General features: G+C 37.1%; 1 protein-coding gene across 1 annotated transcript in view; it reads left to right on the forward strand.

The window, feature by feature from the left end:
* Positions 1-21,377, forward strand: part of DNER (delta/notch like EGF repeat containing) — a 145,937-nt gene that overhangs the window by 115,496 nt on the left and 9,064 nt on the right. Inside the window, exons 9-11 of the mRNA XM_064516877.1 lie at positions 9,988-10,110; positions 13,488-13,601; positions 14,689-14,820. Coding sequence (XP_064372947.1) covers positions 9,988-10,110; positions 13,488-13,601; positions 14,689-14,820 — 369 coding nt within the window. The remainder of the gene's footprint in view (positions 1-9,987; positions 10,111-13,487; positions 13,602-14,688; positions 14,821-21,377) is intronic.

The following is a 21,377-nucleotide window of genomic DNA, read 5'->3' on the forward strand; positions in this document are numbered from 1 at the left end:
TAAAATTATTCTCATTGAGAGCGTGATGTAAAAGTGAAGTATGTTTTGACCAAATCTTATAAAGCCTGTAAACAAAGGTGATTTGTAGAACTCAGTTAAATGAGCAATAGTAACTTTTCCAGTGTGTCTAGTGTTCTTTGCGTTGATTCTGATAGATCTGAGTTTAGCTGGTATGAAAACACTACCCTTTGGGCATTTTGTGCTGAATTGTTTCTCCACTGGAATGGACCAATTTTGTTTCTAGATAGAGAGAATTTCTAATAAAATCTACTAATGCAGCACTTTTTAAAAGTGTCAGAAGTAATCAGTGCTGCTTAGAGACAAGGAAAGGACTTGAACTATCAGAAGTTTCCTTTGGAGAGGTACTCACAAATGGACAGAACCTAATGGATATTTGTATTTTGGAGTTGACAGATTTGTAACTAAATCACATACTTTTTTATAAAAGGAAAAAAAAATATGAATGTGAAACGGCAGATTATACCATATTAGTATTATCTCAGAATTCACTTGCTGTCAAGCAGACATGAGCTTACACAAACAGGATTAGAAGAATCTCATGTAAGAGCTTCTTTAACCATCCAGAAGTATTACCATATTAAAAAAAAAAAAAAAGAAAAAGCCTCCATTTTATGGACAGTTTTTCAAGGAGCACCCTGAATTCTTCTGCTGGCAGCTTTTCTGAAAGTAGAGGGCAGGTATATTTTCATGGCAAGAGATGTCAAGTTATTTAGGTGTCTCTAAATATTTCTGTCTCAGATGATTCCATGAACGGTATAAACAGTTTTCATCTGGACTGAAGAACGGCATTATGTGAGACAGAAGTACTATTTCCTGACATGTGGTTTGTTTTATACTTTTCAGGAGGTGAATAGTCTTTCATTACAAATTTTCCTTTTTGAAGTCTTCCTTTTTGAAGTGTTTTATTGCTTTACTATGGATCTGCATAGTAGAGGAACCCCTAGCGAATAGGATTGGGTGTTGAGATGAAGAGCAACAGGCCTCATCATATTTAAATATAGCTAGCATATCCTGCTTTATCGACAGAACAAACTAGAATCCTTATCAGTTGGTAATTAGTTCCATGTCTGACAAAAATAACTTTCTGATTGCAGGTAGTTGAACTTGCCAGGTGCTGTTTGTCTAAATTCATATTTAGAGCAGAGAATTTGACAGTTCAATATTTACCCCTTCATTTCTGATATTCTTTTCCACTCCCAGCCCCCAGTAGGACTCTAGCAGAGGGAGTAAAAAGGAGAAATAGATTTGAGGTTCAAAAAAAATCCAGGGAGACAGGAAAAAAAGCTCAACAGATAGGAATATGAGAGTTGTGGTAGCATCAACCTATTCTTTGACCACCTGGTTAGTATTTCGTTAACTTGTTCAGCTTCTGAACATCAAACTGCTGTTTTTCTAGCTATCCACAGTAGAAACAGTTAGAGCATGGTGAAGAAACATCTTTACAGAGGCTGGAGAAACTGTTGAGATGAGGAGCTTCCTAACTGGACAACAGGGACAGTGATCAAAGTATTTCAGTGTCTTTTGATCTTTAAGTGGTTTCTAAAATGTGACTGAAACTACATTTGATTAAAAAAATAAAGACTGATGAAGAACTGTGTTAAGAACACCAGTGCTGTGCATACGCTGACAAGTTCTGAAAAGGACTGACAGGAAGCAAATGCTTTGAATTGTAGAAGTGGACACACAAAAAGAGATACTATAGCCTTGCATAATCTGTGAGAAGATAGGAGAAGACAGCAGAAATCTGGACTTCACATTTAGTGTAAAAATTTGCTTCTGAATTTCTAGTGTGAAAAGGGATCTGAAAAGGGATCTGATTTCTGACTTGGAGTACTGGGAGCTGTCCAGCGTGAGGTTTCTTTTGGAAGTCATCCACTGTAGGAAAAAACAGATATTTCTGATTTGAAGGAAATCTGGGAAGCTTTACTCTTCTCCAGCATGCACTTTGCTTGCAGTTCAAACAACAAAAAACTAGTCAAATATTCTTGTCAAAATAAATTATTTTTTTCTCCCTGAAATTTATGACGTAAATGTGAGTAAAAGTTATTGCTTAGTTTTGTTCAAAATATTTTTTTTCATTCAAGGATTAAAAATAATCTCACACCTCTCATATATTATGGAAACTTATTTTGATTTAAACAGTATTTGTGCAAGTAGAAGTTTGCCAGATCAGGAGTTGGAGAGGTTGCATCTAAGACCATATGTGACATTTCTTCAGTTGAACTCCTTTGTATTGCTCTATTTGTGAAAAGTTATATGAAGCATTTAAGGAACTGATTTATGTATTTCCAAAACCTTTTGTAGACCACTTTAAACTTTATTTTTAAAATGCACATTTGTTCTAGAAGGACTTGCCTCTGCAAATAATGAAATATTACTTCCTTAAGATAGAGGTAGAACTAAATGCCAAATTGTGAGAGTTTGTCATTAATTTATCAATGATAAATGGATAGTTTATTTCAAAAGAATTTTAAATGACAACAATTAAGCTGTAGCAAAGTAGGAACAATCAATATTGTTTGTTTCCTCCTTTCTTGTGTCTTTTCATTATTATATATTCTCCATTATGGTTTTTGCAGGATGGGTTTTGGGGGGAGGGGGGTTGGGGGGGGGGTCCTTTGTGTCACAGGTTATCAGCAGGTTTTGAACCAATTATCTTCAGACTTTATCCCCATGAGTTAAAAGCATAACAGATAAATGGTAGTTAACTTCTTTGTAGATCAGCATTTAGGAGACAGCATGGTACACACTTTGCCATCAGTTTGCATAATTGTTTATAAGGCACACATTAACAGCTAAATTTGAGGATTCCAAGGTTATAATTCCTAAATAACTAAAGTAGGGGCTCTAGAGCATGGGCTAACACACATTTTTGGTATCTTCATCAAAAGGCAATGTGATAAAGTAGATGAGGTATGCCTCTGATGTATTAAAAAGCTGAATGCTGTTTACAGTTTTGTCTGCAGAGACCTTAACAGCCACTGTTACATTACTTGCAAAATGGATGAATATGATTTGCGTGTGGTTTGGTAGCATTATCAATGGTTGATAATAAATATTCTGACTGCATAGAGATATTACCATATAGTGGTAGGAAAGAAATGATCTCGGCCTCTTGAGAGCCTGAGGCTTCCAGGCTCTCAGCCTCAGTGTGCCAACTCCTAGATTACACAAGTCTTTTATGGGGACCTTTCATTTTCAAGCCTATCACTGAATTCATATACAATATTTCTTAGATATATTAATAGTAATTTTATCAAATGACATTTTAGAACTTTCTTCTGTATTGGTTTTATAGTGTATCTGAAACATACTGTTTTAAAACCTTCAGAGCCTATCAATTTCACTAAATTTTTTGTATTCGCACCTAGGAAGCTGTGTTCTTTTTCTGAGGTGTCTGAGAGAGGATAACATTTCTTATTACGGAGGCAAAGGACTGCAGAATTTTGCTTATATCTGCAACCTGAATACTGCCCTTCCTTTATGCACCATTTCTACCAGCAGGCATACAGTGTCAGCTGGATTTTTGTCTGTGTTACTTCTGCCTCAAAATTAAACAAGAGAGGAATTTTAAACAGTTCCAATTAGCCCAAGGTCTGTGAAAGTCTCCTTGCCTGGTAGGCAGTTTGGTTTCCATGGGTTTTTTTTTTTTTTGACCAGTGTGCAGATGTGAAGAATGATAAATGATAGTTGTTATACTTGCAGATCTGCAAAATTTGCAGAACTCACACACCCAGTCATTTGCGACTGATTTTGTTGGGTTGGCTCTTGTTGTAGGCATGGTTTTGGATAACCAACATGATCTAATAGCTTGTATAGAAAAGCTAATTTGTATAAATTAACTTGAAAAGCAGTTTTTGAATGTTCCCTTTTCAAAATGGAAAAACAAAATAAAACGCGTAAGCCATTTCTAAGTTGAATATAGGTCTTTTTCAAATGTCCTGCTGGGAGGGCTCTGTGGAATTCAAAAACCTCTTGCTGTATGTATTATTGTATAGGCATTACATAAGTTGTTTTTTAATTGCACACAAACCTTTACCAATAAACCTTTAGTCATATGCTTACATACCCAAAATGTGATCGGTCAGCAAAGATTTCAAGTGACATACCCTTGGTATTTGTGTTCTCAATTTTCAGAGAAGCGTTACTGTTGTTTTTAGCAAGAAATTGTTTCATATTTTACAGCCTTAGCTTTCCTAAGAACAGGACTGAACTGGAGAGGGGAAAAATCTAAGGCTGCAAACTCAACCTTGAGCAGAAACAATTTGCTGAATGCAAAGATTTTTGTTACTGGGTGAAATATTTCCTGTCATGTGTTTGCATACTGCCTGCCTGCCTTCTAGTGCGATAGGATATAAATAGTTTTAGTGAGATTAAAAGAAGCTCATTTATTAGTTTGACATGAATGCTTATTGTCCTTTTAGGTCCCAGTTCTGCAGTTGGAATTATGTGAGCATATCCTTGGATCCATGTGAAATTGTGTTGATTTTGCTGGGTCTCCTTGATCTGCCTCGTTCAGGGTTCAGAGTCATGCAGTGTAGAGTTACACAGTTCTAAAGATCATCCCAAGATAAAACCTTTCAGAGAGGGTGGCAATAAATAAGTACAAGTCCTTATTGCCTGGTCCTGTACAGATAGAAAAGAAATACCCAGTGTTTGGACACTTGATCCATAGTTTAAATGTCTTGGGTTTTCATGCTTATCACCTGTTCAAGAACTATTTTGATTAAGAAGAATTCTTGTGATCATTTGTTGGTTTGTTCATTTAGAGCCTGATTCATGAAACCAATGGAACCACTACTGTGTCTTTTCACAGAATATTCATTTAGTTCCTGAATTTCTTTTTAATTTTGTCTGGCCCAAAGTGAAAAAATCTATCTAGAAATTGAATAACTTTATATAGCAGTAAACTTTTGCATTTGGTTTTCCTAAAGGCATGGAGGAGTGGAGTTTGAAAATACAAATCACAGGTACAGACATAAATACCTGCACCTTACTATATAAATATATACAATAGCACAAATAGAACATTTATGTCAGTGCATCTGCAGAGGCAGGTCCAACATCTGTCCATAGCAGTACCAATTTTTCTTTACACTCATTTCCTTTTCCACATTTTGGAGCTGGGGTAGGAAATGCAAGCTCTGTCAGAAGAAACTTTAGGTTAATTCCAGTTGCAGACTGCCCGGGAGCCCTTTTTTTGCCTCCGTTTCATCATCCTGTCCCCACCTCTGCTTTAAGAAAACCCTGTACATGATCTGGCCCTGGCTGGTAAGCATGCCTCCCTACCCTCCTGCTGTCTGGAGCAGCTTTTCTCTCTTTCTCACTTATTTAGTTGCTACATAGTCTCAGATTTTAATAGAACACACTTCTTTTCCTTCTTAACTGTATGATACATGATTCTCTGAGGAATTTAAGGATGGATCATGTATGAATTGATGCAGTTCTCTGCAAAACAAAGTTCTTATGCATTGTATCCTGTTAGTCCTTCCCACAGATGTGGGATTTTTGTCCTGCTGTCCTGATTTGTTGAAGTGTTCAGTGAGGATAAGCTCTGGGAATCACTGCAGAGGAGCTAGCATCTAAGAAAAGCTTCAAGAGCTTTCTACTTTGTTCTTTACTGATTTATACAGGGAGAGGAAGCTCCTCCCTCTGTCATTTGTTAACCTGGTAATGCAGATATTCTCGAGGGGTGGGCAAACCCTGCTGTATCTTTTGCTGCGTCAGCTGCTCTTGAAGATCTTGACAAAGCCCATGGCTTCTTTTTGTCAGCCTTCTTGACTCAGACTGTGCTTTCCATTTCACCTTTTCTCTGTGAGCAATTTTTAACATAGCCATCAAGCAAAGAGAGTTCACCTAAGCATGCAGCTGTCTGAAGACCATGCTAGAGAGCATGAGGCAAATATCCAGCCTCTTCAAGGCAGCCTCCTTGTTGTTAAAGAAAGAGAGAGAAAAATTTGGGAATCCAGAGAAGAGCAGCAACAGAGCTGTTTCTGTCTTTATAAAGAAGAGTAGCAGATGGGACAGTTGTTTAGAGGGAAGAGAGATAATGTGGGGACAATTTTTAGTTTTTTTTTTTTCTTTTTTTCCCCAGGTACCCTGTCCATTCCCCAGCCCCTGAAGAGAGCTCATCAGAATGGGATAGTCATTAGCATGTTCTGCTTACATGCACAAAGGTGCTAGGACTGGCTTTTGTAACAACCTGGAAAAAAGAGTTTAATAGTTTTAGTTGCTGTATTTGAAGTTGTAATGTCAAATGTGTTTTTCTGCTCAGGACACAGCATGCAGAGAAATGATATTGATGTAGATATTGTTTCTCCCTTTCTGAATATGTCCATAGAAAAGCTGTACACCTCAAAAGATGCAGAGACCTGCATTTGGCATGGCTTATGAGTATGGAAGCAATGGAATCTTTATAATGTTGTTAGGAGAAGAGGGAGCAACTATACTAGATTCTGTTATTCTAAAGTTGTCTATGAAAGGTGCTCCTGTTTCCATTTAATTTCTTTAATAAAAGTATAGAAATGATTCATGTAGTATTTTTGAAGATATGTACGAATTCAAAATAATACATGGTGTGTTCATCAGTATCATTAAAAAGCAGTAATACAAAAGAGAAATACTTGTTAAGAATTACATGATGCCTCCTAGCTTGATTTTTTTTCCCCCCTCCCTCCTCCCCATTCACAGACAATTCAAGTAAAATTAGTCTGTTAGTACCAGGGTAAGGACAGTGAGGGTGAAATAGTGTGTGTAGGTGAGATCTGCCCTCTCGTGGAGAGAGAATATTTTTCCCTCGCTGCGCAGTGTTTGACTGCATAGTAAAGAGGTGATACTGATATTACGTATTGATTTTGGAAAACAGACAACTATTCAGTCACAAAATTCAGTCTGTTCCCTTTGAGGGGTGAAAACTGTGTAACAGCATGTCAAAACATTTGTTCTCAAAATATCTAATTACACCTGTGTTGAACACAAGGAAATCCCACATGTTTTTCTTTTAAGTTTTCAAATTTCTGTGGTTTCTACATTGGCTACAGATGTCACTACATAAGGATATCTTGTTTCGTCCTAAGCTAGATAAACTATAATAGAAAATAGTGTACTGTTTAGCTTAATTCTGTATTGCCTGGCTAACAGCCTTGGAGAACGTGGTTCTAAAATATTTCTTAATAAACCACTAATCTGACTAAGTTTACTATAAGAAGATAATTTTGTGCAAAAGCAAACGGACAATATTGCACGTAACACCTTGTGGACTACTAGCATCTATTGTACCTTCAAACACTGTTGGTTTTAATTATCTATAATTGGGAGAGAGAAATGGTGCCTGGAGGTGCCATTTTTCCTATTTTCTGTGGTTCTGGTATAATTCCGGGAAAAACTTAAACCAGGAGAGTGAATATGGTCTGGCACTTACTAAGATCAGAATTTGTCTCTCTTTTTGGTTCTGTTTTCATGAAAGACTCATTCATTTCATGTCCGCAAGTTTTATTACTAACTAGAGATTATCCGAAGAAATACAATGGAGAATTTGCACTTTACATTTCAGGCCTTCTTCTCCAAGGCATCTTTATTCATGGTATCTTCATTCATATATTATTGCTTTTATAGGTACATGTCACAAGTAGATCAGGATTTAAAAAAACATATAAACACTCTACCAATGCACAGTATTATATTATAGATTACAAATGTATTTTCATGGTATTACGCTCACAAGAGGTCGAGAGGAGAACATCAGCTCTGAAGAGTCAGGAAGGTTAGATGTTTAATAACTGGTTTAACTGAAATTGATTCACGGTAGGGGTGGGAAGGGTGTCCTAATATAGTGTTAAAGTACAGTGATGTAGCTTCTCTGTATGACTGTTCATTGTGAAGCTGTTTTTAATGTAAAGGCATATTCGAAACTGCCTGTTTTAATGTGTAACATTGGCCTTCATCAGAAATAAGTTTCAGGAATATTGAGCAGATCTGAAGGAATATAGGCAAGCTTCTATTTAAAACAGATAAAGAAAATATCCTTACTCTACATTATTTCCAGGGCCAGGCAAATATTATAAAATAACCCAAAAGGAAAAAGAGGGTGAAATAATCACTTCATACAAAGTGTCTTTGGCATTACCCTGTGGACTTCTAGCACATGGACTTACCATGTGCTAGAATTTGTATGTTCAGCTTTTCATGGATGGCTAAAGATGAGATGGTTCTGCAGTTTGATGAACCCAAACCATTTGCTGAGACATCTGAGGCAATTATCTGTGTTAATTACCCAGGTGATGCAGTTGATGTTAACTTCCTGGTCTTTGATTTACTCAGTTGGAGAGGCAGGCTGCGTGATGCCCCAAGTCAGATGCTGTGGCTAGCAGTTGTTAGCAGAACGTAGTTAATAGTTGAATAGATGTGTCAGAAAATGCAATAGTTTGTTCACGCAGTCATTTGCCAAAATTTCCAAAAAGGGTGTAAACATTATGAAAGACGCATGTTTCAGTACAGACATGTTTGTTACTTCTTTTGGAAAGATAGAAGCATGTTTTGTTTAATACATACATACATACAATTTTATTACATAATAGAAAATCGCTGTTTAAGTTCTGAACCTTCCCATAAAACTAATTTAGGTTTATAATGAAGCAAACCCTGCACCCTTGAGGAAGTGGTGGGAAAACTATTCAGCAAGACTCCAGTAAATTGTTTAGTACTCTTTTCGTTGGTCAAACACACCAGCAGTTTTACAGTTCTTCTGTGCTAATGCTGGTCTATCAGGGAGAAAGCAATGTTTATGTTGCATTTAAATACATTATTTCTACTTACTAATCATCATGAGCAATGTTTCCTGTCCTCTTGATATATTATTTGTCTACATGTTTAGACATTGTTATTGGAGTTGGAAAGCAGCCCCTACATTAAAAAAAAAAAAAAGAAAAAGAAAAAAAAGGTGCAACTGAAGTAGAAGAAAGAAGAGAGGAAGCTTTTTATTAATAAAAAGATAATCTGGGTCTGTCAAAGAGGAATAAAATAAGCTTCTTGGTATCAAATGTAACTGTCTTTAAGGTGATCAGGCTTATAGTTCTTTGTATTTCATCCAAGTAATACTAATAATATCCATATTATCAAGCATACATATTTTAGCATTGTAGCTACTTATTTCCTCTGTTACACTATACTCATTTATGCTGCTACTTAATATGACTAGGTACTACTTTGGCCTGATGCACTGTATATAGAAAGTCATTTTAACTAATGTTAAGATCGAAGATCATATGGTGCACTAAATCATGAGAAAAGCACTAGTTCAAGTGGATTAACTCTTGCTTTTTTACCTCATGGTACAATTGATTCAGTAAGTGGCCATGAGCAGGTCTCATAGCTTTTCTGTGTTTCTACTTTCTCTGTCTGTATAATTAGACTATAATGCCTACCTACCGCCTGGGAAATGGAAAACTGAGCATCTTAGTGCTTCTACGGTGCTTTGACAGCACCATTGTACAGCACTGAAGTTAAAATACATTATCATTCTAGCTGCTATTGTATAATTAGCATCACTGTGATGAAAAGTTGCAGTGGTGTGCGTATCCAAGAAAACTGGTAGATATGTAGTTATTAGACTTGTCCATTTTACAATCAGAGTGCAGTAATCTACATTGCTAATAGTGGCCTTGGTCACCTGCCTCTGTGCTTACTGCCTCACTGCTGTTCACCATGTTGGAAGTGACCGAGAGCTCTTTCAGTACTTTGTGCTCCCTCAATTTCTTTTTTCCTTTTATTTATTTTTTTTATTATTTTTTTTTTTTAGTCATTTTAGCTAGGGAGCAGATGTCCTTAAAATTGATGTCTTAACACGTATCTGTCTGCACAGTATATTTCAATTAGCAAACATCTGTTCACAATCTATAGTGGTTTAATTGATGACTGTTACTGGGAAGTGTTTCATAGCATTTTTTATTTCCTCTTCATGTGATTTAGGTTACCATGGCCTTTACTGTGAAGAGGAATATAATGAATGCCTCTCTGCCCCCTGCCAGAATGGAGCCACCTGCAGAGACCTTGTCAATAGCTACGAATGTGTGTGCCTTGCTGAATATGAAGGTAAAATGTGGTCTTACCTCCAACTTCCTGAATTTTTCTGCGTACTTTTTGTTATAGGTTCTGTTACAGAGATACGCAATATCCTCCATTGTGCAGAAACAAATGGTAACATCCCATCCTCTAAAGTAAAAGGAAACAGAAGTAGATCCTGATCCCATAATATTTATTCAAATGAGTAGTTCAGATTTAGCTGCTCTGTGTAGTTAGTTGCTCAATGTGAAAAATATATGGCCTTTTAAGAGGACAAATGGCTTCTCTCTGTTTTTCTTAGACACCTTTTTCAGTTGTTTAAAAGACATGTTAGAATGTGATTTATTTTTAAAAGAAAATGTTGGATAAAATTTTTCATCAGTTAATGATGGAAGCCATTATGTGGAGGGCTTCCCAGATCACTTTTTGGATTTTCTCCAGTGAAGTGAGTTAAAAACACAATAATAAAAGATTAGTATTTGAAACAGTTCAGCATGAAGGAGTAAAAATGGAAGTATTTATTTTGGTTGAGACCAAAATAAAGAAAGAATAAACCCTGGAAAAAGTAGTAGTTTTGGGGCTGTTCTCCCATGATAACTGAATCTAATTGTATATATGTTATAATGGAATCTGCTTTTAGAATTTCTTAAGTGATTTATAAAACAAAAGGAAAAAGTACATGTTTTGCTGTACAAAATCATTTATCTTGCAGCAGATTTCAGTTTTAGATAGAGTACCCTATGTCAGTTTTCTGTGGTACGTCTCTTTGGAGGGCTAAAATGCTGCTGTGTTTTGTGTATTCTGTTTTCAATCATGCTGTGAGAACATTTTCAAAATAATTCTATCCAATATCACTATTACACACACACACACATATATATACACACACATATACATATATATATATATATTTTACATAGAATGACTCTGTTATAAAGAACATTACCCAGGCATTTTTCTCATTAAGAGTATCAATCCCAATCTGTGTTGAGGAGTAATACTCAGTTAGCAACTGCTTGAGGCTAAATATGTATTTCGTGCTGGTGATTGTACTGTTCTTTGACAATGGATAAAGAATTCATCATTCCAGAGGCTTAGTGAGGAAATGACCCTCAGCTTTTCATGACAGTTTCAAGAGCCCATAACTATAACGTTATGACTTTATGTTATGTTCTCAACCTACCTGTATATGCAAACAAAAGCACTGCCTGTACTGCACCTGGCTTATAAGAAGTTCCTTCTGCCTCAGATGCCAGCAGGGCACCTGCTCCTGCAAGCCCTTTTTGCAAGCACCTTCTTTGTTGCTCCAGACTTGTGGTGGTTACTCGCACTGATGAGTAGAGCCGAGGTACCCAGCCCAAGGTACTCTGTGGGCAATTAGAGGCCTCAGTTTTAGCAATACCAGCCCAGACCTCCCCTGGCTGTAGTCCCTCTACACCCCCTGCCTGCCTTTTTAGGGTCTCTTGTCTGGCAAATAGAGCAGAGGTGTTACCGCTGGTCTGGACTGAAGCCTACGGCAGCATGTGCATGTGGGCTTATTGCTCTGCTGGCTTCCGCTGCTCAAACTAGAGTTCTCTGCCTTTTTGTTGCAGGCTGTGTAGTGAGTATAAATACAAATTTAAAATACATTATTTTTTCATAACTTTTTAATTATTGCTCTTAACTGTGCTTTAATGACTGTTTTTATAAAACTGAAGTACATTTGCATTGCTCTACATGCAGCACATGTTGAATGGTAGAGAACCATTAAACTTTCATTACTTTTAATCTGCCCAGTCATTAATTGGTGTGCATCCATCTGCCATATTTCTTCCATTTTTGTATTATTTTTCTTTCCCATATTCTTTCCCCAAATTCTCACTAATTATACCCATATATAGTTCTGCTTCTCAAACTCTGCAACTTCAAATTCACAAACTTTCCAATTCCCATGCAATAAAATTGGTAATCATGAAAGAGACTGGGAAGGAATAAGACAGGATCAGCTATGTGTATGCCATTTTTTACATGCATTTGTCTAACCTCTTCTTGCAGTCCTCCAACACTACAGGTTCTGTAATCTCCACAAGCAGCATATTCCTGCAGTATCCTTCGCTACCTTGTTATTAGAAACATTTTCCTGATGTGCAAGTTGTATTACAGTTTTTATACGTAATGAACAATATGAGTTTATGCTTCTCTTGATTGATTCTGTATCTTTACAGTTTGTAAGGACAGTAAGGACTTAAAAACATGAGCCACCTTAAAAAGTTAAAAATGTATGCTTGTAATTTGTAAATGTAATCACATGGAAGCATTCAGAGTCCTGTCCTGCTTTTTAGTTAGTTTGTTGCAGTTGTTGCAGTAAGTTTAAGGATGGGAAAACTTGAAGATAATTTTTAATTTTAGCCAAATGGTCCTTTTGGATTCATTCTAAAGCAAAGAATGCTAATAAGACCTATGCTTAGGCTTAAATCTAACATTAATGGATAAATTTAAACAGGTATTTTGAATACAAGTGAATTTCTCTGCAGTAGGTAAATTATATACCAAGTCTCCCCAATCCTTCATTATTCTCATAAGCAAATTTATTTGTTCATGTTTCTTTGCCATCCATGTACTGATTAGATCATTCACATGTTGATTTTTCTATTTTTATCTGGAAAGTAGACTCAGAGAAAATGATGCATGAAGTAGTGGCATTAGATCCTCCCTCCTCATCTCCAGGTGGCAATCTGCTGTGCTTTTAATTCTGTATTCCAGATAGTACTATCTACTGCAAAGCAAAACTAATGAATTCATATAGCTTACACATGAAAACGAGACATCAAAGACAGGGGCTTGAAGCTGACCAACCCAAGTGTTCATTTTTAGTTATATATTTGAATAAATTAATTTCTCTTTTTATTGGCTTATCAAACAATATTTCTTCTCAGTTTCCTCAAAAGTCAATGAAAGGCATCAGAATACTTGTATACATTATTTAAAAGGTTATTACATAAACTTCTTACTGAGGACAATTACTGTTTAAATCCTGTTGAAGAGTAGCTGATCAGCTTGTGCTTTGTTATACCATTGTTTTTCCCTAGATCGTCCACCAGTTCTTGTTAGAGAGCAGAATTTGCCCTAGCTCTCTAACTCCCTTGTCCCAAAGCCTCAGTGGGTGAGGAATGAGGGGTGGCATGCGTGTTAAAGTTCAACCACCATAAAACGTATGACTTTAGTCTTATATAGCGTTCTTTTACAAAGGCTAATCTCACTGACTTCAATGTCTTTCTTGTCCCCTGTGATTGCTCATCAGATGACAATCAGGCTTTGAAGCTGCACATCATTGCTCTCATCCAGGTGGAGCTAAGACATTGCACATACTCATTTCAGATTGTCAGTATGGTTAATGTTAACAGGAGTTGTTAATTTTACCTTTTCAGGAAGGCACTGTGAATTATACAAAGATCCTTGTGTTAACATCAACTGTCAGAACGGTGGCACTTGTGACAGTGAAGGTCTAAATGCTACTTGCATTTGTTCACCGGGATATGCAGGCAAGTAATTGTAGATGACATAGAATGTTTAATTGTTATTCACTGTGTCCAGATGCCAAATAACACTGTGTTTGTTCAGGGAAACAAATTAATTTGAACATTGCTGAATTGTAATCAATCCTGTGGGAATGAAAGTCATTGATGTTACAACTGTTTTGAACTTCAAAATTTTGCAGCAAAATATCTGTTGCTAAAAGGAATTCACTAAGCTAACACCTTTTTAACATTCCTTGTGACATTTTTGCTTGAGACTAGACTGCATTTTAAAAATAACATTTTGAAGACTGCCAGGTAAGCCAGTATACTAATTGGACCCTGTTGAAACTGGAAAATGCGTTAACCTTGACCTATTAGTTACTGTGAGCTGAGGAAAGAACTCATTCTGTTACCTTAATATGCAATTGCTAAAAGCCTTGAAGTGCTTGTTATGAATCAATTTACACTTTTAGAGTAATGGGAAGCAGCCTGTTTAATCCTTTTGCCTTGTATTTAAACTGACATGATTGGTGTAATCCAAATATCTGCTGTCAAGATAATTTACAACCTGATGCTCTGTTAGTTCTATAAGGTAATAGCCAGTGTGATAGTAATAGATGAATCTGTTCATAGCTGTTTTGTAAATCAAACAATGCTTTTAGTTCTGTGCTAATTAAAGTGCAGTTTTTTAGAAAGATTTGGCTTTCTGTTGTACAATGGCTGTTTCTCTGGGGCACCAATATCTACGTTATAATTGTAATTTCTGTATAGCACTTCAGACTGTAAATGATAAATTGTTATATCCTATTTGACTGAGAAGGAGAAACGTGTTTATGTTTAAAGAAATGAGAGATAGTCTGTGTGAGGTTAGTCAAGTCACTCAGACTTCAGATTTTGTTTTCACCTGGTTGAGTGAAGATATATCTTTCTTGGAGGCTCTGTGAGACTTACTTCTTGAAATATTTGTAGAGTAATTTTGATATCCTGAGACTGAAAATGCTATTGAGCTGTAAGATGTCGTGCAGCTAGAGGAAAATCAAATGACATTGATGGCATATCTGATACGATGCAGCCACTATATTGAAGGGTTTTTTTTTTCCCCTGATATAAGGTGAAGAGTGTGAAATTGATATCAATGACTGTGACAGCAACCCATGTCACCATGCTGGAACTTGCATAGATCAGCCCAATGGTTATACGTGCCACTGTCCACATGGGTGGGTTGGCGCAAACTGTGAAATACGTAAGTTTATAAAACTTTATAAGGTTTTTTTAATATGTATGTAGTTAGTTGTTCTAAAAACTTCTAAAAATGATACAGAGATTATAAAAAAGAAATTTATTGTTGTCTCTTAATACCTATGTGCAGAAATATCCTGAATCTTCTGTAAATTACCAAAATTCTGTTAAATGCATTTTATCTTAGGTCATATTTTGAAAGTGGTCACATAAGTTAGAAGCTTTTGTTTCTGGTGCCCTACTTTGAGGTGTGTTGGACCAGATTTTCAGAGAAGCTATTTCACAGTTGGGCACTAAGAATTTCCTTTATTTTTAAATGCACTTAAGCCTCAAAATTTATTTCATACTTATCTTGGGTAAAGTGTACTCCCTTAACGCTACAAGCATGGTACTAACAGACTTAAGTATTGACTTCTGAGTACCTGTAGTTCTAGTAGTGTTTCTGCAAAACAAGTTTAAGCTTGCTTGCCTAAGGAAACAAATCCTGTGTAATCATGCTGTGACTGTATGCATGCATTTATCTCCTTCATCAGCAGAAACTTTTCCAATTTCCACCAGATTTGTTAGAAAGATAGAAATCGCCAAGAAAAATATTTCCTAAGATTTTAGTAAGAATAGCTCAGGGAAGCCCTACTAGTAGGTCTTGGGAAGGAATGGCTTCAGGGTGTTCTCACTTCTTAGCAGAGAGAAAAGCTTCTGTGTAAGCTTACCTTTATTGAACACTGGAGAGCCCATCAGAGGGAGAAAGTATGAAGCCCAACTGTGGAAGAGTTAAAACAGAAATTAGGTTTCATTAGTTCTGCTGCTCACAGAGCTGCTTTATATTTCACTGAGGTCTTGTTCTTGAACTACAGATGTCACCTTTAGTATAGAGTTTAGGCGTGTATTTGACTACTTGAATGCTTAAATACTCAAGATATTGTACAGATATGCAGAGTTGCGTGAGGGGATTTACACCACTCAGTACAGCTAATGTTGCAGGTACAAGTGATGGATTAAAAAAAACAGAAAAAGGGACTTACAAAACTCCTACTGTATATTCATAAGAACATGCCTACACAAAGGCGGGAATTAAAAACAATTTTTTTTGTCTCATTTGCACAAGGATTTCAAGCTTCTCTTTTTGCTTAAACCTATAAGTTTTACTTACTTATGTCCATTGTTCTTTAAGTTTATTTCTATTCCCGACGTTAACCCTAATTTTCGCTCAAAAGGCAACTCTATTCACATCTGGACTGATGCTGCAAATCCAAAGCTTTATAGTGAAAGCACTCGCCTGCATATGACCTCCTCTCCCTTTAATTGTTGATTGTGAATTCAGTCTTGGCGCTTAATCACAGACCAACACAATTACAAATCAGTCCGATGGTGATGACTGCATGGAGGAATAACTTGCCTCCAGCCTTCTGTGGAAAATCCTCTTTCATTTTAGGAATCTATGGAATGAAAAAGCCTGTTGAAATATTTTGCCTTCTGCCAAATGTGAGGACTGCAGAATAGCGTTGCTAGCTAGTTCAGAGATGGTGACAGCACTACCTTTTTGTTGTTCCTGTGAATGGCATGCACTGCTGCTTTGCATGCTGCTTAAGTCTCGGGACCACAATGCTGTGTGTGCTATGTATGCTAAATATACCATATTGTTCCTGCTGTACGGTGCCCAGATGAGCTTTTTACAGATAAGGCTGTTACTGATGCCTGAGACATGCACTTCCAGGTTAATCCGCAAGGCAGTGCAACTCTGCCTTCCTTATCTAATAAGTAGTGGGCTGACAGAGAGAAGAGTTTAATTCTTTGAGAATGCAATAACTATCCTGGAAACATACTTCCTGGAGTGCCTTGACATAGTAACGGTTACATCTGTGTTATGTAACGGAGCAAACAGATACCAAAGGGAACCAGGAGGATGGCATGCCTACTGAGCCCTGCAGACGTGCTCTGCTAAATCAGTGAAGTGCGTTCTGGGATCCTCCCCTGGCCCTCATGCTCTAGAGTCGCTCAGAGTTTGGCTCTTTGCACCACACATACATAATAAGAGAGATGTAAATGCATGGGAAATGATGATAAGCAGAACAGAGAGAGGAAGGCGTCTTTTCTACTGCACAGCTACTTAATGATTCTCACCTCTTTACTGGAGGAGTCAAGCCTGTGAGAGACACGTGCCCCTAAGCACTATAGACAACGGCCAAGGTTCAAGCTTACATCTGAGAGTGGTCAACATCAACTCCTATTTGACCCTGTTTGTGAATCTGCAAGAGAGTGGATCAGACTCTGCTTGAAACTTCGCTCTCTTGAGCGAGGCAATTGCCTCCTCCACTTAGAACGTATTTCCTCTCTGCATAGCACCTGATTGTACCTGAGCCACAGCGGCCTTCCTGCTGCTCAGCAGCTCCGAATTCCTGCTCGTATTACACGCTTGTAAGCAATGTACATTAGGATGATAGGGAGAAACAACAGCACCTTGTTGTTGCTGTTTTAAGTCTTTTTCTGACTGATTTGCTCTTTTAACTTGTGACTGCTACAACAGAAGGTAAGGAATTATCTGAGTGTTAAGTGGCATTGATAACACTGCAGGGCTGATCCTTAGCCAGAAATATTAGACCTTTTCTCTCCATCTGAATTTTTGGAGAAGAGATTCTATAGTATTGTTCATGTCTACTGCTTTCAATTGAAGAGGTTGAAATTAAGGTGTTTTTTACCAAACAAGCTAAGATAGCTAATACAGTGCATATATGGTCTAATAAAATGTCTCAGTGCTTTATGCTCTAATAAAATGTAAAGAATATATATTAATAGGAATATAAAAAAATTAATCTATAAAATTTTGGCTTGGATTAGTTTTACGGGAATGAAAAAAGAAAAAAATCTTTTTACAGTTACGTAGACACGCATTTTCAATTAAGTTTAAAATTTGAGGGTTACCAGTGGTTTCTTCAGAAAGCTTAACATCAGCAAATGTCATGCATTCCCTCACTACTGAAATTACTTTGACAAAGCACGATGTATTGTTTATGGGGTACCATGGTACTTCACGATAGTCTGATATAAGTACAGAAGTGCAGCATCTAATCAATGCTGTGGCTTACACTCAAAGCTATGGAAGCTTTCCCAAAGAGCTTGGATTTTAACAGGTATATAAAGGATTATGCAAATAGAGAGGGATTGATTTCTAAAGAAATCACTTTGCAGGAAGGATTTGAAAGCATTTTGATCTTCAGATTTTTTCGAGAGAGCTGTGTATCCATGGGAAGTTCTTTTGCTCATTCTCTTTCTCTGAGCTAAGAATTGACCAGCTGATCCAAATCCAATTCTGATCACGTCTACAGAAATAGAAAGGCCATATCCAGCTCCTTTATAAATAGGTGCAGCATGACTGAGCTCACTGAAGTCGAGTCAATGGTGCAGTGGATTTCTGTTCAGTTCACTGATTGAATCTCTTAGTGTTCATCTGTTCATCTCTCCATCATATTGCTTTAGCAATCTGTGCATGATGATTTATAATATATTGGAAATTTAACTTTAAACACTGTATACTGGCTTCCTCTGTCTTGGACCATCCCTCTGAATGTAGGAGAAAGACATATGATGGAGCTAAGCTTCAGAATTCCCAAGATGGGGGTGAGCTGGAGTTACAGAGGCAGTTGACTAAGTTGATCACATTTTATCTTCTGTAATTTTTTTGTTGTTAGCCATGAGGGAGGCTGATAGTATTTAGTCCTTTTTGTGGAGCAACTCTTTATTTATTGTTGGTAGTTCCCATTTTTTCACCAGCTATCTGCTTTATCAGCTGGAAGTGACTACTATAACAAGATTCAGGGTTATCTTTTTTCAAATTATACTCTTTAGTTTCTTGACAAGTGTTCTGTATACCGTAAAATAGTGAAGAGGTGGATTTCATTTGCTTAGCAATGAACTTTGATATTTATTGTATCATCTTGTAGTCCTTTCCAGTGTTAGCAAATTTAATTAATAACAATAGGATTTAATCAGTCTTTATTATAAGGAGAATTGTCCCTTTAAAATGAAATGCATTTGGCCAAAAAGATAACAGACCATTCAGTGTAAAAATCCTTACAAAACATCTCATATAAATTCTCTAATGCCTGCTGGTCATTTGTTAATATCATTACCTTTGCCTATTAACTATCTATTAATATAGTTAGCAAGATAAGCCAAACTATATTGTTACTTGGGAACTGTCATTACAGAGTGTTTGTAGTACAAACTGTGTGTTGCTCAATGAAATCTAATTCTTAATTAATTTTATTAGCATTACTATGACAACTGAGAGTGCCGTAAATTTGAGCTGTTGTGTATTCTTTCTAATCTTTGGAGTATAAGCTGTTAATCTTTGTATTTTTATCCGGGGAAGAAGAATGGAGAAAATTCCTCATATCCTTATCATCCAGTGACATAAGACATGGAGTCTAAACCAGAACTGTCTTGCCATATATCTCCTTACCTTAGATCTGAATTTGGCCTGGTCTGACAACCTGACAGAAACCACTGTGTGTGACGAATGTGCTGCAGAACAAAAATAGAATCCGCTCCGACACGGAGCCCAGCACAGCTGTATTCCTCCCTCACAGGCAGACTGAGGAAACTGCAGCAACAGCTTCAGAAACACTAAATCACTGATTCAGGCTGATCAAAACATTATTGATCTCTGAAGAAGAAAGCACAAACAGGCAGTCCTATGCTCACATTTACAGACTAAGGGCAAGCACAAGCTCAGAGGTGCTCCAGGACAGCCTTTTACTATTGCGAACAAAGAGCAACTGTTTCCTCAAGTTCTGCCCTCATGTATCCCCCATGTTCTCCCAACCTTTCTCTAAAAAAAGTATTCTTTTTCTACCTATACCCTGTATTTCTGCCATAGATGGAGACTCTATCCACAGGTGCCACTAAACTTGTGGGTTTAGCTGCAGTGCTCAAATCGGTTACCTGTCATCATCAAAATCCCCGAGAGGTGGCTTCTAAGAAAATCGGAACATCCCCAGAGCATATGCGTGACAGACCTGTTCCCAGACTGTGTTTGTCATTAAGAAGAGGAAGCTTCTAAGGCAGTGAAAAGCAGAAGTCTGTTTGAAAAAGAAACAGTCACCTGCTACAAATAGCTTTCTCAGAGTGTCAAATTTCTGTGGTCAAGAATGTTTCATGAAGTCCATTCCTGGTTTAAAACAGTTTACGAGACTGTACTCTTAAAAAATTGCCAGAAATGAACAGTAGAGGAAGTAGGGGGTGGTTGGAAATATCTCAGCCATGTTGGAGAAAACCAGAGCTGATACAGACAATTGATAGACTCTCCCATTAGTTTGGGCATCAGCAATATTTTTAAAGGAGATTCGGAATACATAAAATGCAAGAAGCCTTTTCCAGATTAGCTTTGCCTTAAGGTCTCCTTTGAGAACTCTCAGAGGAATTTTGCTTGAGGGAAGGCTCCAGTGGGCTTGGTACTATAGCAGCTTGTGAGATGCCCTTGTCCTTGAAGTGCTGGTTCTCCGTGGGGTTGTGCATCTGCCTTTCTGTGTTCTCCAGGGCACCATGCAGCTTTGAAGAAGAATGAAAGAGGCAGAGTTTTTCTTGAGTATAAGAATTTTAAATGGAAGGATCTTTATGTCCAAATGTGTTCTAAAATGAAAACCTTTCAAGTCTGATTGCACGCCATTCATAGAGTGAAACCTGTATATATGGTCCTTGTGAAGGAGTGAAGTGGGAATGTGTTAGTCCAAAATGTAATAGGTTTCTTGAGAAAAATGTCATTGTATGAGGGAACTACTAGGGCTGTGTTGTCTACCTCTGGATCTCTCAGAGAGATTTTTTTTTTTCAAGTGATCCATACTTTATCAATACTGTACATCACAGGAAATAGATGAAAATTGCATTGATAAAGCTCAAAATAATGAGTCTTTGCTCATGCAGAAAACATATAAGGCTTAATGCTGGAGTTGGCAATAATGAGCTTGATCTTACTAGTTTTTGCTATCCAGTACACTGACTGAATGTCTTATAGTTTGGCTTTAGGTTTTTGCATATTGTCAGAAAATATATGCTTGTAAATTAGTGAGAACAGTGATATGTACTGGGAGATTATTTAAGCCCAATCCTTCCTTGATTGGCTTTATAAAATTTTTCAAAAAAATTTTTTTTTGTTATTTAAATTTAGCAAGTTCAGATAGTGATAGCACTTTACGTTTAACACTTTTAGTCCAAGTGTTTTGAAGACTATTGAACGAGAAGCATTGTAACATGGTCAAGAAATAAAGACAGTTAATACATTTGCAGACAACAGTCAGATTATCTGTTGGTAAACAGTGTATGAGAACAGACCACTAATGCAGTGGTCTGAATCATTTGTTATCCTCAGCTGATTCAAGCCAAGTGTGCTTTAACACAGCCAAATGCAGTGTAAGTTAATTAGAAACAAGCCTTTTGGGAAACTGTATCCAGTAAACTGTGGCCCAGGCAAAATTCCAGAGTGGTAGTGAATAACGCCCTTGGCATGAACTCCCAGTGTGGAGGGGTGACAGGAATGAGTTAATAGGGGCCCTTAAACTTATGGTG

Source organism: Dromaius novaehollandiae, chromosome 9 (genome assembly GCF_036370855.1).
Source record: "Dromaius novaehollandiae isolate bDroNov1 chromosome 9, bDroNov1.hap1, whole genome shotgun sequence".
NCBI classification, from domain to species: domain Eukaryota; kingdom Metazoa; phylum Chordata; class Aves; order Casuariiformes; family Dromaiidae; genus Dromaius; species Dromaius novaehollandiae.